General features: G+C 57.7%; 1 protein-coding gene across 3 annotated transcripts in view; it reads right to left on the reverse strand.

Moving 5' to 3' along the window:
* Window positions 1–4159: 4159 nt before the first annotated feature.
* Window positions 4160–16049, reverse strand: part of FAM163A (family with sequence similarity 163 member A) — a 45941-nt gene continuing 34051 nt past the window's right edge. For 2 of the 3 annotated variants that reach the window (XM_028530969.2, XM_028530970.2), the window contains exons 2-4: window positions 12408–12499; window positions 7745–7859; window positions 4160–7186 (exon numbers count right to left, since the gene is read on the reverse strand). In XM_028530969.2, coding sequence (XP_028386770.1) covers window positions 6779–7186; window positions 7745–7837 — 501 coding nt within the window. In that variant the 5' untranslated portion in view covers window positions 7838–7859; window positions 12408–12499 and the 3' untranslated portion in view covers window positions 4160–6778. Of the gene's footprint in view, window positions 7187–7744; window positions 8445–12407; window positions 12500–16049 lie in introns of those variants that run through there. The other variant, XM_036015853.1, reaches the window with a different exon arrangement.

The following is a 16049-nucleotide window of genomic DNA, read 5'->3' on the forward strand; positions in this document are numbered from 1 at the left end:
CTGATTCTTTATTTCCAAAAATGGCAAGTTTATAGAGATGGGCCTATGGTCATCTATTGTGGTAAAGAAAACTGCCCTCATTTGGCAAATGCAGGAGCCTAGGAACGCTGTGTATATAGGTCAGGCGTCTTCGGGGCCCTAAGTAACGCCATACAGTGCAGAGGCTGAGCCTAGAACCTGCTGTTCTTGCACGTTCTTCGGGCGCTAGTCCTACTTCATGAGGCTTTTTGGGTCAGAGGGAGAGTGGGGTTGTGAGTAGAGCCTTGGGAACTGCTCCTAGCCTGGGGTGTGCTGACAGGAAATGTGTTCCTAAGCGTGGTTGTCACTCAGTTGTGTGTCAACAGTTTCTGCCTTAGAATGTCACTAAACAAGAATCCGAGCAGCAGCACCTGAACACCAGCCTCAGCCTCTTCCCCCTTCCCTTGGCTTTCCGTCCCTGTTATTCCCTGCTCAACTCAAAACAGCAAACTGATATAGCTCATAGAATAGTTTTCTATCAGACCTGAATTCAACTTTGAAAATCTGATTTTTTTTTTAGTTTAGAAAAGTAGGAATTTTCAGGAGCTTGTGTATCTTAAAATATGAGCTTTCAGTGGAATAGGCTCAAGTCCAAGGATAAGAGGAGCCTGAGAACGAAGAACAAAGGATTTTCCCAAAGGATTTTCCAAACGCCCACCTCCGGTTGCAGCAGCGGCGGCCGCCTCCTTCCTTTGTAGATGGGCTGACTGCAAACTGTGCAGAGAGCACCGTGTGGGGGGCTGGGGGTGGGCAGCAGTGAAACCACCCTCCTCGGACCGCCTGTCTACCCTGGGAGATAAGGGGTACACCCAATACCAGTGTTCCACCCTCCAACGCCACAGAGAGGCCGAAAGAGGGAGTGGCGCCTTCCAGGGGTGGCCCAGGAGGAAGTCATTAAATCAGGGAAAAGGTGTGAAGAACATGTCAACTTTGGGTTGAAGCTTGGTGTGTGGGGTCAGAGTTGTAATTGAAAAGTTATCCCAGGTGGGGTGAACAGGACTGGGAAAATTCCCGTTTGTTTTTTCTTTAGGGTTTTTTGTTGTTTTTGTTTTTTGCAGGGGCAGGCATGGACCCTTTCTGGACACCTGATGCACAGGCATTCACACTCAAACCCCACGGGCTGGGTTCGCAGACCCTGTGTACGTTGGAACATCAGTTTGGTTGAAGTTCCTGTGCGGAATCTGGGGTGCATGCAACTGGTTGGCTCTCCTTCCCCTTTCCCTTCCACTTCCTTCTCTGTGGCCAGTGCTCCACCACTGTGGCAGCTGGGGACCATGTGGGGACAGGTGGCTGCCCCGTGGAGCAAGCACACCCAGTGCAGTGAGGCCTGCTGCAGAGATGAATCCTGGGGCTGCCCAGGTGGACGGCTTCTGCCTGGGGATGTGTGAGTGTCGGCCTGAGACCTCCGGCCTGTTGACTGGCAGGGCCTAGCCCCTGTGAGTGCTGCCAGCTGTGGCTCAAGCAGGCCTGGCCTCTGCGCTGCCTTCCCAGAGGGCTTTGCTCCTCCCGGCTGGTTCATTCTCTCTGCTGTCCAAATCCTGTTCCTTTTCACCTTAAAAGATGCTGCCTGCCCAGGCCTTGCCTCACCTTTCCCTCAGAATAAGCTGCAAAGCTACATTCCAACGCTGTTATTTTTGGAGTTTCCCTGAAGCCAGTTTGTGCTTAAGGCCTTTCATCATGGGAGGGGGAAGAGAGGATTCCTCATCACACTCCGTAGGATTCCTCCTACGGAGGAGCCCCCTCCTTCCGGCAGGACTGGCAGGAGCAGCCTCCCTTATAACTCTGTTTTAATATAAAACTAAAATAGAGCTGTGAAAAAGAATCCAAACATAAGTGTTTACAGAGTTTCTGTTTGGGGTGACAAAAAAGCTTTGGAAACAGCAGTGATGTTTGCACGACATTGGGCGTGTAATGCCAACTCAAAGTGGTTACAATTGTAAACGTTACGTTACCCATGTCTTACCGCAACAAACAATTATTACTGTCTTTCCCTCTAGACTTCTGCGTTTCGGGGAGAAAACCGCGCCACGCTTGTGTCCTAGAGGACCCTGCGCCTGTGGAGCGCCCCCGGAGGGGCCCCCTGGCAGCTGCGTCCTAGCCTCAGAGCCGCAAGGACTCAAGTGTGGCAGCACGTTAGGGGGTCACGACACGCCCAGCCGGCTGCTTCTCCGGCAACCCGGCGCCTCTCACAGAGGCCTCTGCAGGCATCCCCCGCAGGGCCTGCTCCCTGGCCGACACCTGGACGCCTTGTGACCGTCGGGAATGCACCCTCTCCTCAGGCACATTTTTGGTGTTATTTAACTCAGAAAAAAAAAAAAAAACCCTTTTGAAAGGTAGAAGTTGAAAATAAGATAACAAGGGAGACATCGAAAGGCTTTGTTCCTGCTCCCATCTCATCGACTGCCCACTTCCTCCCAAGAGGAAGCCATTTTTGTCAGTTTTGTGTGTATTTTTCCAATGTCTATCTCAGACATATTTTATACGACCCCCTTTCCCCTTAATTAAAATTCTCAATCCTTAATTTCTCTCCTTTGGGTTCCTCCTCACTCATTGTCACCAGCTCATGACTCCCTATCAGATGGGGCCCAGGGGGCTGGGTGGGGGGAGGGAGGCCAAGGGGGAAGGAGGGGAGGGGGAGGGGCTGGTGAGACCCTCAGCACTCAGGGGCCTGGGGTTTGGAGTCTCCTGGTCACTCTGGATCCCTTTGGTCGGGGCCTTTGTGTTTGGAGACGGAATTCACAGGACGCTGTGGGGAGGGTCGGCCTCTGCTTCCACTTTGGGACGTTGAATTAGACCCAGGACCCACCCCCTCTCAGGGGAGCGGTGCTTCGTTAGGGATAAGGGTGTGATTCCCAAAGGCAGGAAACCTCTGGCCCAAGGCAACACCCAGCCCGGGAGGATCCATGGTATCAGGGTGGGATGCGGTGGAGCCAGCACCTGGCTTGTACCTGCAGGCCGGCACCAGACCCCCAGGTTCCTCCTGGTGACCAGGTGTCTGTGGCCAGGGCCGATGAGCCTGTGATTTTCCGAGGAGACCTGGAGGGAAGGTGATCGATGCCCAGCGTGAGCCAGCCACCAAGCCTTGGGACGATGACACCTGCGAAGACCCAGATTGTCCTGCCTGCTGGGCGGAGCAGGCCTGGGAGCCCTGGGTCTGGGGGAGGGGCTGCATCACCTACATCCCAGCTCCCAGCTGTGGCTGGGGTCCCTTGTTGGTGGTGTGTGTGTGTGTGTGTGTGTGTGTGAGTGTGAACAGGGTGAGGGGTGGGGAAAGTGGATGACAGGATAGACAGGAAGTGTGGGGGCCACATGCTCCCCTTGAGGCCTGGGCCAGTCTTTCCTGAGGGACCAGCCACACTTGGGAAAGGACCTTCTGGGGAAGTAGCTCACCTGCGATTGTGGGGGGGGGGGGTCCTCTGGAGAGAGGGGTGCTGGACTGCTGAGGCCGGGCTGCCTGCTGCCCAGCCAGCTGTAGGCAGGGCTCCAGGTGGCTTTGAGGTAGAAGGAGAGCATCTCTCTCTGTCTCTCTCTGTCTCTCTCTCTCACACACACACTCTTGTGCGCCCACACAGATCCACGCTGCCCCTCCCCCTCCCTCTCCGCACAAAGCTGACTCCTGGTTCCCAGTCCTCACCCACTGCTCCCGCTTCCATGGTCTCTGCAGGGGATCAGGGCTGAGGACCCGGTCCCCAAAGTCTCTTCCCTCCCTTCCCAGCACGCAGGAGCTGGTCACGTGACACTCTGGGTCTCCTCAGACTGGGTGACCGAACCCAGAGCTACAGGTGGGGACACCACAGGCCTGGCCAGCGAGGATGCAGTGGGGGCAGGGAGGGGCTGATGCCTGGATTGCTCCCCCTCAAGGCGCCCCATTGTTGGCAGGGCCACTGCTACCTCCAGGAGCCCTTTCCCACGAACCACACGTCCCCCCTGGGTGGGCGCTCAGACCCAGGCGATGGGGTGGGGAGAGCAGGCAACGCAGTGGAGGGACTGGGTTGGTGTGGACGCCGGAAGAGAGAGGAGGCTGGTAGACAGCTTTGGTGTTGGAAATGGATATTCTGGGTGACGAGAAAGAGTTCCCACGCCCACATCTGTGCCCGGTTGCCCCGCCCCGGGTGAAGAACGGAAGACCCGGTGGGATTTCTATTTCAAACTCCTCATTTATTGACGTCGACTTGGTTGTGACTCCCACCTATCAAAGATGCAGGAGGAGAACTCCGAGGCAGGTGCAGGGGAGAGCCGGTGGGGACAGGCTGGCGGGGAGGACCGGCTGGGAACAGCCTCCCCTCTTCCTGTGGGGGGCGCAGTTTGCAAAGTGTCCAGTGTCCCTCGGCTGGAAAGCAGGGCGCAGGTGAGTGGGGTGAGCTGGCTCTTGCACAGGTGCAGCCCTCGCGGCTCCAGGGAGGGGGACGGGCGATCTCCAGCCCAGGCCCTGAGCGACGTGGGCCTGTGTGGGGGAGAGCTGGGGCCCACCACCTCTCCGCTGCCCCCAGAGAGATTTTCATGTGTGGGTGGACAGGGTGCTAGGCTGGGAGAGCTAAGGAGACCGGGCCGCACAAAATGCTTTTCACGTGGGGACCCCCAAGAGGTAAGGGGTGAGAAGTGGGTGACTTGACCAGGTTGTCTTGGTTTCTGCAAAGGCAGGAGGTACCGTGACACCGTGGTTTTGGGGGGAGGAGGGGCAGCCCTTGCTGGAGGGGACTGGCCGTGGGACTCCAGGGCAGCAAGGCACTGGGGCGGGTGGTCAGGAAGGGCGGTGAGGGCTGCTGGGGCGCACTCGGCCCAGCCAGGGGCAGGCGGTGGCAGGGGCACGGTAGAGCTGCTGTCCTTGGCTGGTCCCTCTGGACTCGGGGGATGGGTCTCATCACCCCCACCTGGGGCTGCCTCCCGGGATAAGAGAAATGCTACCCTTTGAGGCCACTCACAGGAGAGTCAGACAAACGTGTGCTTTTCACGGACAGTTAGAATGGGGTTTTTGCCTGCTAATCCTATGTGTGTGGTCCTCCATCCCCCAGCACGCAAGCCTGCACCCAGGGTCAGGCAGTTGGCAAGAGCGCAGGGCCAGGGCGGGAGAGCCCGACCCGGCAGACCGGTCCAGTTAGCCCTGGCTTCCCGGCGCACTCTCGGGCCCTCGGAGTCCATCGGGCCCGGTCTCAGTTCCCTGGAGAAAACGGGGTCTCAGAGAAGAGAAGATTGGTCCGAGAGCCGATGACCCAAGAGTGACCAGACCGAGGTCCTTTGAGGCTCAACCCGGCACGCCTTCACTACAGACGGAGCGGCAGGGTGGCACAGAGGCCTGGCGGGTTCCCTTCCCCGGACCCGACTTCGCCCTGCACTTTCTCAAACGCAAAGCGGAGATTTCAGCAGAGGGGCCAGCTGCTAACCCGCCCCGCCCTCTGCAGCGTTCAGTGACTCGGGAGTGGGTGGGGGTTAGTTATGCCTTAAGAGGGGGTACTGCCATCCCTTACTGCAGAGGCAACTGGAAACTCATCGGGCGCATTCACTCAAAAGGCAGAAGGCTGTGGCTGAGTTATCAAGTGGGAAGAGGGAGCTGGACCTGGGGCTAGGAAGGGACAGCGATGAGCAGGCCCTCATGGGGAGACAGAGAGGGGGCGGGGTGGGGGGCCCGTTGAGAGTTGAGAGACGGCGGCAGGCTGAATCCAATTGCTAAGTCAGATCCCTCTTGTCCTCAAGAGTGAGGGCAGCTGGCCCTGGTGGGAGGGCTGGTCTGGCTCTCCTGCGTCACAGCCCACAGGGGCTGACATGGCAGCACCATCCTGTACCAGCCACCTGAGTGCTGTGGGGGGGTCGGTCCCCTCAATCACCTTTTGCTCGTGGTGGCTGGGGGGTCAGATGGCTTTTTCTAGTCACTGCATTCGAGACTCTCCCTCTCTGCAGTTCCCGAAGGCAACTAAGCCCGTGTTCGGGTGGTGACCGGTGTGTGTGCACGCACCTGAGAATGCACACGCCCTCGCAGGATTGCAGCCACGCATGCCACTCAGTGTGGGGGACCTTGGCCCTGGAGGCCATCAGCGGGACCTCACTCGTGAAGCTACTCGAACCCTGGCAACATAACTTGATAAGGGTTCTCAGCTGGGCAGCTAGTTCCCATAGCAAAGCAAGGACTTGGGGGAGACAGGGCCAGACTGTCACTTTTTAGTGCATTCCCTGCAATTGCCTCGTGCTTTTAAAGCCAACCCAGCGCACGCCACCAAGGAAGGGGCAGAGCTGGGATGGGCTCAGGAATCCACATCTGGTCTGAGCAGCTTTGGGCTCTGCGGTCTCTATGACAACCAAAAAATACAAAATGAGATTGTGAACTGGCTTTTGGGTTCACCTTAGCGCACAAGTCCCGGAGGGGTCCCTTTAGCTCTCCCCTTTTCCTTCTCAAATCCTGCGGTGTGCTAGTGGCCCCCTGGCCCCTCTCACCCTGCCCCCAAGGACTCTGGGGGCCTCCAGACCTCTGCAGAGCCTCCCCTCTTCTTGCCGTCTGGAGAAGCCGGGGCCGTGAGGGAAGCACGAGAGGCCGGGGGTGCTGGAGCTGGCCGGAGGAACGTCCCAACAGAGAAACCTGTCAGGCCCGCCTCTGGGCCAGGGGACCGGGCCCTGCCCTGGCTCTCAATGCACGCGATGGCTTCAGTCCTGGTGAGCCTTCCCGTGCAGGGCAAGGAAAGCCGAGGGAACAGAGACAGTCCTTGTGGCGTGCTGGAGGCCTCCGGCTGGGGTGTCAGCGTTGGTGGGTGGGCGGGTCGGGGGGAGAGGGTCACACGTCTGTACTAATAGCCCTTGGATTGGTGAAGGCCTCACGCCCAGAGCCCGGCCACGTCACCGGGTAACTCTGGGGTGCTGCCAGTTGGAGGGACGAGGGGCCCCCCTCCTTGTAGTACGTGGGAGCAAAGGACAGCCTCTCGCTTCCACCCCCATTGGGCACCATGTCCGCCGTCCGTATGTAAAAGGGGGAGCTGTACGGGGAGCAGGTGGCGCAGTGGCGGGCTGCCACCCCGCACGGCTGGCCGCAGGGCTCGCCGGGGAGAGGCGCCAAGTTGCCTCTGCCGTCCAGGGCTTGGGAGCTGCAGGCATTGCAGGGGGGCACCCCGGGGGAGGTGGGCCGGTCGTGGTCCTCCTCCTCTGCGTCTGCATCCTCCTCTCTGCTCTTCTTGCAGCAGTAATACTGAGGGGAGAGTGCGGAGGGCCCCCTTTCAGCGGCACCGCACCGGCAACCCTGCTCCCTCGCTGAGCGAGCTCAGCACCAGAGGCCACGCCCCACGAGCAGGGATTCCCAACCTCGCAAGACTTTCCCTCTTCCTCTCCCTGCTTCCCAGTGTACTCACTCAGCGGTGGCTGGGTAAGGCAAGAAGGCAGGGAAGCCGGGAGGCAGGGAGGCCGGGAGGCCAGGAGGAAGGGTCAGACAATCATACTGAGCGCAGGGCTGGGGTGCAGGGCAGCTGGGAGCAGCTTTCGGAGTCTCCCCAGAATGGGGCCCTTCCCAGCACCCCTGAAATCTCAGTCTCGCAGGAGACACAGCACCATGAGCTCTCACTGGGTGCCCTGAGTGTGCTGTCTGGGGTCTGGGGAGTTCCCTTGTGACCGCCCCCCACCCCAGCACCCTTGACCAAAACCTTCCCCGTTCCCTGGCTTTGGGCTCTGTCACCCGAAATGGCCTGTAGCATCTGTCCCCACAAGGGGGACGCCGTTTGCTGGTGGCTGCTGGCCTTGGCCCCGGACTGACCTGGAGCCTACAGTAGCACAGGACAGCGATGATGCAGAGGAGGATGACCGCAGCCAGGATTCCGCCCGTGATCACAACCGTTCCCGCTGTCATCCGCCCGACGCCCCATCCAACTCTGCGGAGAGATGCGGGGACTGGGCGGGGGCAGGAGGCCCTCCTGGAGCTCTCCATGCCGCTGGAGGTCTGGAGGGTCCCGGGCACTGGGACACCGGGGGTGGCTGTGGCCAGGGCCAGCCTCCCGCAGGGGCTCATGGCACAGAGGGCATGGGAAGCAGGCAGGATGTTAGCTGAAGGCGTAATTCTGCTTCCTGTGTCTGCCCAGCTTCAAGGCTTCTTGCTCTCTCTCTCCTTTAATTCTCTTCTCCCTTGCTTGTCCCCTCTCCTCACACCCTGCTTAGACTGCACCCCTTCCACCACCCCGAGGCTCCAAGACACAAAGAAAAATGGCTTCTGCTTGTGGACGGCTTAGTCTGAGTGAAGCCGCGCCCTAAGCAGGCCCCTGGTTATCTCCGTTAATCCTCCTAACAACCCCTGGGCTGGTTCTTAATCACCCCCATTTGGCATGAGCCGAATGCGCCTCTGATTGACTTGGCTGAGATCCCACCCAGCCTGGTTCACCCTGACGCCATGCCCTCGATCACTGCCCTCCAGACTGCAAACACCAGGGTCCCTGACTTTGACCAAGGTGAGGGGACATGGTCTGAATTCAAAAGTTCTACCTAATTCTGCCCTCGCTCAAACTCGTACTCCTTTGGGGGTGGGGGTGGGGTCTCTCTTCTCTTCCCAACCCTTGTGGAAAACAGGGGCCAGGCGAGCCCCCCGGGAGCAGGAAGGTGGCATTCTGGCTCCGGGAAGGCTGCAGCGGGTCTGGGGAGCCATGTCCCGGCTAATGTGGGCTCATGGAATGGAGGGCAACCTGGGGTGCCAGGTGGCCTGGCCTCAGGCTGACTCCCTTTGCAGGCCACTGAAAGGGCTCTCCCAGGGGCCCAGGCTCATGGGGACCAGGGATGGTGGTGCCAACAGAGCCAGAAGGTGGGAGGGGCCTCGGCATTTTGAGGATGGAAGAAAGATCGTGAGCACTTATGTTCAACAGGGAAACGGTGCCCTGCAAGACAACAGAAGGGGCGGAGACATTGGGAGAAGGGTGTTACCCCTGGGAAAGGCCCCACGTGTCCGATGGGTCCCTGAGCTCCACCTCACCTACTGTGCTTCCCGCACTGCATGCTTCGTCAGCAATAAGCCCACAAGTCCCCCAGCTGGGGCTCCGGCCCTGTCTCCGGCTGCTAGTGGGCAGGCAGGCAGGCAGCTGGAACTCAGGTGAGGTCATCGCCCGCACTCCACACAGGCTCCCCCACCCCCAGCCTCTGTTAGTGGTTCCATCCGAGCTGCTGTGAAGGGCTGTGCTGGTTGTTCATTACTTAAAGGGCAAGTGGGCGCAGGACCACAGGCTGCACTCTGCCTACAGAGCCACACACCCTGCTGTGTTCGCCTGGCAGAGGGGGCGCTTTCTCTTCACCCAAAGGCACCATCTGCTCCTCACCGTGCGTCCTAGAGCACAGCATGCACCCGGCCCTGCTGCTAATGCACTCGACCTGCTCACAGAGTGGGCTTCACACCACAGCCCGGGCAGCCCCCGGGGGGGGTTAGAAATGCAGCATCTCAGGCCCCCGCTGCCGCAGGCCTAAGGAGTCAGAATCTGCATTTTAGCAAGGTCCCAGATGATTCGTTTGCACAGTAGAGTTTGACAAGGCCACAGGATGTTCCCCTACCTGCCCAGGCGTTCAAACCCTCAGATTCTTCTCCGGCTCCCCCTGCCTTCTGTTCCCCACGCATCAGTGGCGACACTTTGCGTGTCATGCCTGCCCCCGAGCAATGGCTTCGGAATGGATCTCACTGGTTTCTCTCTGGGCACCACCCCCCACCCACCGTTTAGCCTCTCATCGTCCCCAACGCCCCTCTCTTCCTCCAGAGCCTCCCTGGCATCACACTGCCTGCGGGACACGGTGATCTGGGCGCGCACTTGCACAGCAAACGTCGAAAGCTTTGCCCCGCCCCACTCCCTGCAGGCTCACCCCTGTTCACGTTTCCCCTCCTCACCCTCCGTTGTCTGCCCCCCATGAATCCTCTGCCCCTCAGGCAGGTCTGGTTCTCAAGGAGCTTATAGCCTCATGATGCAAAGACACTGAACACTCCTTAGCTCTGGCGTAGGACACAGAACCGGAGACACACAGACCAGCAAGGACACTGCGCGGGAGCAGATTCCTAAAAGCTGAGCAGAGCTTGTCCAGTAGACAGGGTGGGCAGGGCAGGAGGGTGAAAGGACATGGGGGTCCCGGACCCGTAAGGGGTTTGGAAAGGCCCAGACAGGGTCGGGGAGGGACGACGCTGGAGAGGCTGCAAGCCAGGCAAGGGGTTTAACTCTCTTGGAGACGCTGGGGGCTCCGGAAGGGCTTTTAGGAGGGTCTCTCTGTCTCTGTCTCTGTCTCTGTCTGTCTGTCTGTCTCTCTCTGCTCCTCTTGCAATGCCTTTCCACGTGCCACTTTTCCAACCCTGACTTGGGAGGACGCTTGTCAACGCTCACGTGCGAACATCTTGACTCCTCCGCTAAACTATGAGTCCTCTGGGATCAGGGGCTTTGTTTTACACTCATCTCCCTGCTGCACTATACACAGTGCCTGACACACAGCAGCGGGTACTTGACACAAGTTTGGTCATCTTCTCCCAGTACACTATTGCTTCCGCAGGCCTGGCGGTTATGACTCCGATCCACCACCAGGGGGCAGCAAGTTGTACGTCTCAGCTCACATCCTCTCTGCAGACGGGAGCACCATCCTTGAAGACCAGACTTTGCCCAGGTACGCGGTGGGCCAGACTTCAGGGGTTTGCTGAACATTTGGTGTGGGGGGTAAAGTGTGGCCTTGGGAGGACCTGTGTACCTTCACTAAAACACTACTCCACCTTCCCCTGCTCACCGATGAGAGCCCATGCATGGAGTGACCGGAAGTGGGGGAGGCAGCAGGGACCCGCTCTGCTGGAAGTCCTGGTCTGGCCCCCCGGGCTGTGCCCAGCCGGTTTAGGAGACAGGGAACTATGAAGCCATGTGGGAACCGTGCTCTCCCTCCTTCTGCCCTCGGTGCCCAGCCTCCCCCCTTTCAGCACCTTGGAGGCTGTAGAGCAGAAATAGCCTGGACATGGCAGGGGGTGGGGGTGGGCAGGGCAGGCCGGCAGTCGTGGGTCTGGAGCCCCCTCTGAGGCCCAGTGGTACCACTTACCAGCCACCCGAGCTCAGAAACTGGCCACCTTTCTCATTTGTAAGAGGGATTAGCCAGAACCTGAGTTTACGGGTACGGCTGTGAGCGAAAAGTGAGACTCATGCGTGCAAGGGCCCCTTGTAAGCTAAAAGGTCCTTCACACACAGTTATCTGAGGGGAAAAGGCAGACCCAGCCGTTCTGTGGCTGCTGACGTCTGGCCTTACAACCGGAAACCAAGAAGGTGCGGGCAGAGGCCTGCAGTGAGCTGGCCAGGCCCCCGCCCGTGTCCCTGAGGGCCCAGAGCCAAGGGCGCAATTTAGCCTTGGAATTCCCACACCCTACGTGGCTCTCCAGTATTTCACGTAGGCTCGTGTTCTCGTTGCAACGAGATGCAAATGATAACAGCAGCTCAGAGCACGTACACATAACTCTCCAGTTTCCAGCATGATTTCATCTGCATCCCCTCCTACGACCGGCCGGCTATAAGATGAGCCCCAGGCAATCAGGCTTGTGCACTCCCCTCCCCTCAGGGCCGGATGTGGCCTGGGACCTGCGACCACCCACCAGAACACGGCAAAGGTGAGGGCATGTCGCCGCTGTGAATAGGTTACAGAAGAGTCTGGCTTCTCTCTTGCTGGTCCACGTTCTCCTTCGCTGGTCTTGACACAGCCAGTCGCCATGTTGGGGAGACCCATGTGACAAGGAACTGAAGGTGGCCCCCGTCCTGCAGTCCAAGGGACAGCAGGGGTGGAGCCCCTCTATCGAATGGCCCAAAAGGAACTGAATAATCACATGAGTGAGAGTGGGCTTCTTCCGTGGACCTTTCAAGTGCAAATGCAAGCCCAAGGGACACCCTAAATGCAGCCTCATGTCAGACCCTGGAGCGGTGGACCCAGCTGGCCACGCCCGGAGTCCTGACCCACAGGGACTGTGAGACCATCAGTGTGTACCGTTTTACGCTGCCCGGTTTGTGGTAGTTTGTTGTGCAGCAAAAGAGAACTAACACCTTCTTTGCACTGTACAAAAACCCCCCACACGGGGCGGGGGGCAGGGGGGCGGGAAGCCCGACCCTTAAGTGGCTTGCCTGGTCCCGCACAGCAAGAGCCTGAGTGAGGACCCAGGGCCTGGTGCCGTGGGGTTCCCGTCACAGCAGTCTCCTCCTGAGTAGCTCCCCGAGGACAGGAGAAAGAGGCCCTGTGTGCCCTCCCACAGCCGAGCACAGCTGGGCAGAATGGACTCGGTGGTGGCCAGCTCATGGACTGATGGTAGCTGAGGAGGACAAAGCTGCTGCCCACTAAGCACTCCCAGGGCCTGCCCTCGGCGACCAGCACTCTCCGGAGCTCCCTCCCCGCCCACACCCCTCACCTTCTTTTGTGCGGAGAGGGGCTGGCCTGAGCCTCACATGACTTACGTGAAACAGCTGGGGCAGCAATGACTCAGTCACACAGGCCGAGCCTGAGCAGCCAGCAGTTGGGGGTGCATCATGGCCAAGGGCATCAGTCCCTGCCGGAGAAGAGAGGGGAAGGTCAGAGAGAGCTGGAGGGGAGGCTGGGAGGACAGACAGGCTCACGTTGGCACCAGGTGGTGGCCCCTAGCCTCTGGAGCAGACATCCCCAAGAAGGGCTTCTTTCTCGACCTCCACAGCTGCCTGGGTTTCTGAGGTCCCCCGCCCAAGAACCCGAGGACAGACTCCAAGGCCACAGCCTGTCTCGTCCTGGTTCCCTTCTCTCGGTGCCACTGTGCAGAACCCTGGGCCCAGAGCAGCAGCAGGGCGCTGGGCAAGAGCTGCTCTCTGTTCTGGGAAGGGAGGTGCAGTGGGGGAAGGTACGCGCTGCCTCTCTTGTGCTCCACTGGAGAACTCTGACCCTTCCCCTGGAGACGTGCCCTTGTTACCTGCATGGCTGACACCTCTCTCAGCGGCCCTGCACCCCTCCTTCCCATTCCCTTCCCTGCTCCCCCTGGGCCTGTCCATTCCCAGTGCCACACACTCCTTCCCCTTTCCCCCCCCCCGTACCCTGACCCCCCTCAGGCCAGCGAGGCCACTGGACGGCGGTTGAACAAGTTTGACAAGATCATTGTGGGATGACAAGATCATCCTGCTGACCCGCTTGTGGCAATGGGGAGGCAGGACCCAACTGAACTGTGCAGAAGCCTAGTGTGGGCTAGTTAGTGGGGTCCCTACAGACCAAAATCCTTTAAATATGCACTCAACATTATTGAGGCTCCTGTGTGAGTCTCACACTGGGACTGGGGAGTCAGGAGCGCAGGGGCGCCCTCTGGTGCTGACGCTGCCCCCTGCTCATCTTCCTAAGGAAGGTGGCCCCACTGGGCGTGTGTCTGATCAGGGAAGGAGCCCAACCATTAACAGGACCGCCAAAGCCACCTTCTGTGGGGACAGAGCTGAGGACAGACGGTAGCATGCCCCAAGGACTGGTGGTCCTGTGAGTTCAGCAGGTCTGAGGCTCAGTGCCTTTGTCTCTCGAATTTTTCAACACACCCATGAGGAGTCATCCATGAGACGTTCACCACTGTGTTTCCGGGGGCGGGCAGGGGACTGAAAGCAAGCTCACTGGGAGGGAGCTCAGTGATCCTCACTGGGAGGGAGGAGGGAAAGCCAGGGAGGCGCACACCTCGGAGGAGACCACAACTGATTAAAGCGACGAACCAGATGGGCCACAGCAACACACAGCAACAAGCATAGCCTTAGCACTGTGCTCAGTGAAAAAGACAAAAACAAACGGCAACAACAACAACAAAATAGAATGAGAGGTGCAATACTGCTTACATAAACTTAAGATAGAAGCATACAGCCCTGGCTGGTGTGGCTCAGTGGACTGAGTGCCGGCTCAGTCAAAGGGTCGCTGGTTTGATTCCCAGTCAGGGCACAAGCCTGGGTTGCAGGCCAGGTCTCCAGTAGGGGACGTGCAAGAGGCAACCACACATTGCTGTTTCTCTCCCTCTCTTTCTCCCTCCCTTCCCCCCTCTCTACAAATAAATAAATAAAATCTTCAAAAATATGTAAGTGTAGAGATCAATTCATATTTTCAAGAACACACACTAAAAGCAAAACCAAACAAAGCCCCAAGCTCATAGGTACAGATAATAGATTTTTGGTTGCCAGAGGCAGGGAGTAGGGGTGGGAGAAATAAGTGAAGGGGGACTAAAGTTACAAACTTTCATGTATAAATAAGTCATAGGGAAGTAATGTATATGAGGGGGAACTGGAAAAAAACCTGAATTTGTTTATAAAAAATTGTGTATTTATTCTTACATGTTTAAACATCAGTCACCTACAAAGTACTCTCTATTTAATGCAATACACCTGTTGGGACATGTGTTCCCCCACTCAAAACAGTTCTTGAACTCATCTATTTTGATGCACTTTAGTTCTTCTGTTGTTTTCTGTTTCACCTCTTCCATATCAGAAAAATGTTTCCCTTTGAGAACTTTCTTCATCCAGGGGAACAAAAAAAAAGGTTGCTTGGGGCAAAGTGGATAGGGAGGGCAGGGAGTGGGGGGTCATGCCATTTTTGGTCAAAAACTGCTGAACACTCAGCGTGGTGTGGGCAGGTGCACTAGTAAATCAGCCATCATGAAATGGGCAGACATGCTGAAAGAGCCTTCAAAAAAAAATTCACTGAAGCCGAAGGCAGCCTCTCACAACAACGCCAGTTGGCACAGTGATGCAGATGGGTTTCTAGAATGCTCATCTAGTGGGGGAAGCCTGTACTACAAGGAGCCCGCCCTCCAGAAGATTATTCCTATTTTTGGGGGGTCCCCCCTCATAGTTGGTGACCACAGTTAATAATACTGTATTATATATAGGAAAGTTGCTATGAGGGATCTTGAAAGTTCTCATCACAAGAAAAGTAAATTTTTTGTAACTATATAAGGTGCCGGATGCTACCTGGACTCACCGTGGCGACCACTTCACAAAGCAGACACGCAGCAAATCAACAGGTTGCACACCTGAAACTAACACAATGTTGTGTGCCCAATGGCCCTCAATGAATAAAGCAAAACAAACACAAAGACCAAAAAGTGGATGCGCATTAAATGTGTTAGAAAGGCTGACTGTGAAAGGAGGAGAACGAGAATGAGAATAGAAGAAGAAATAAACAAAACGAGAGAGGAGACTCGCACAGACTAATGACGAATGATCACGTCTGGGATGCAGCGCTGAGGGGTCCAGTGAACTTGACCTTCTGCATCTGAGAGTGACTGCTCCACCCTGAATGTCCAGGCTCCACTCCCTGTCCCCAGGGGACTGCCCCTCGGCCGGCCACCCTCCAGGCGCAGGAGTGGGCGTCCCCGAGGAAGGACAGACCAGGGAAAGAGGGCTGCACAGGCCCTGGAAGCAGCTCAGGACTGTTTGCCCCGGGCAAGCATGTAACCTAGAAGGGAGGGCCCGGATGTGCGGTCCCCGGGAGGACGTGGCCTGAGTAAGGAGCCCTCGGGCAGGGCCTCTCTTGCCCGGGCCCAGGGGCTACTTCCAACGTGCAGGTTCCAGGACGTTAAGTTCCTTGGGTCTTCCTTTCTTTGGGTGTTCATCTCATCAAGAGATAATATATTACCCGGTTTAAAGACCAACATCCTCCGTCTGGGACAGAGACATCCAGGCTGAGCGGGGCATTAGGGGAGCTTTGCTGGGCTGTTCGATTTAGGGAGCAGTGGCCTTAAAAGGAACACAGACAGACAAAATAGCTGGCAGGAATTCTAATTCGCTTCGTTTTGTTTTCTGCTCGTTTCTCCCTGGCTGGCTGCCTGCACAACATCCCTAATTTATGACTCTTCTGGGCTTTGGGGAATTTTCCTCTTGTATTCCACCACTTTCTTCCATGTTATCTCTTCTGTCTCTTCCTTCTCTGGCATTCCAAAGGCCACCATCTTCCCGGGGGCCAGCTCTGCCTTGCCCACCCAACTAACTCGCTCTTCGCCCCAGTTTATCCGTGCAGGTGGGTCGGAAGGGCTGTTCGGCACTGGGTTACGAGTGTGGATGCTGCAGACTGTCAGCCAGACCTGAGCTGAACCACTGGCTCCACTGCTTATTAGC

The sequence above is a fragment of the Phyllostomus discolor genome, chromosome 14 (genome assembly GCF_004126475.2).
Source record: "Phyllostomus discolor isolate MPI-MPIP mPhyDis1 chromosome 14, mPhyDis1.pri.v3, whole genome shotgun sequence".
Lineage (NCBI taxonomy): Eukaryota > Metazoa > Chordata > Mammalia > Chiroptera > Phyllostomidae > Phyllostomus > Phyllostomus discolor.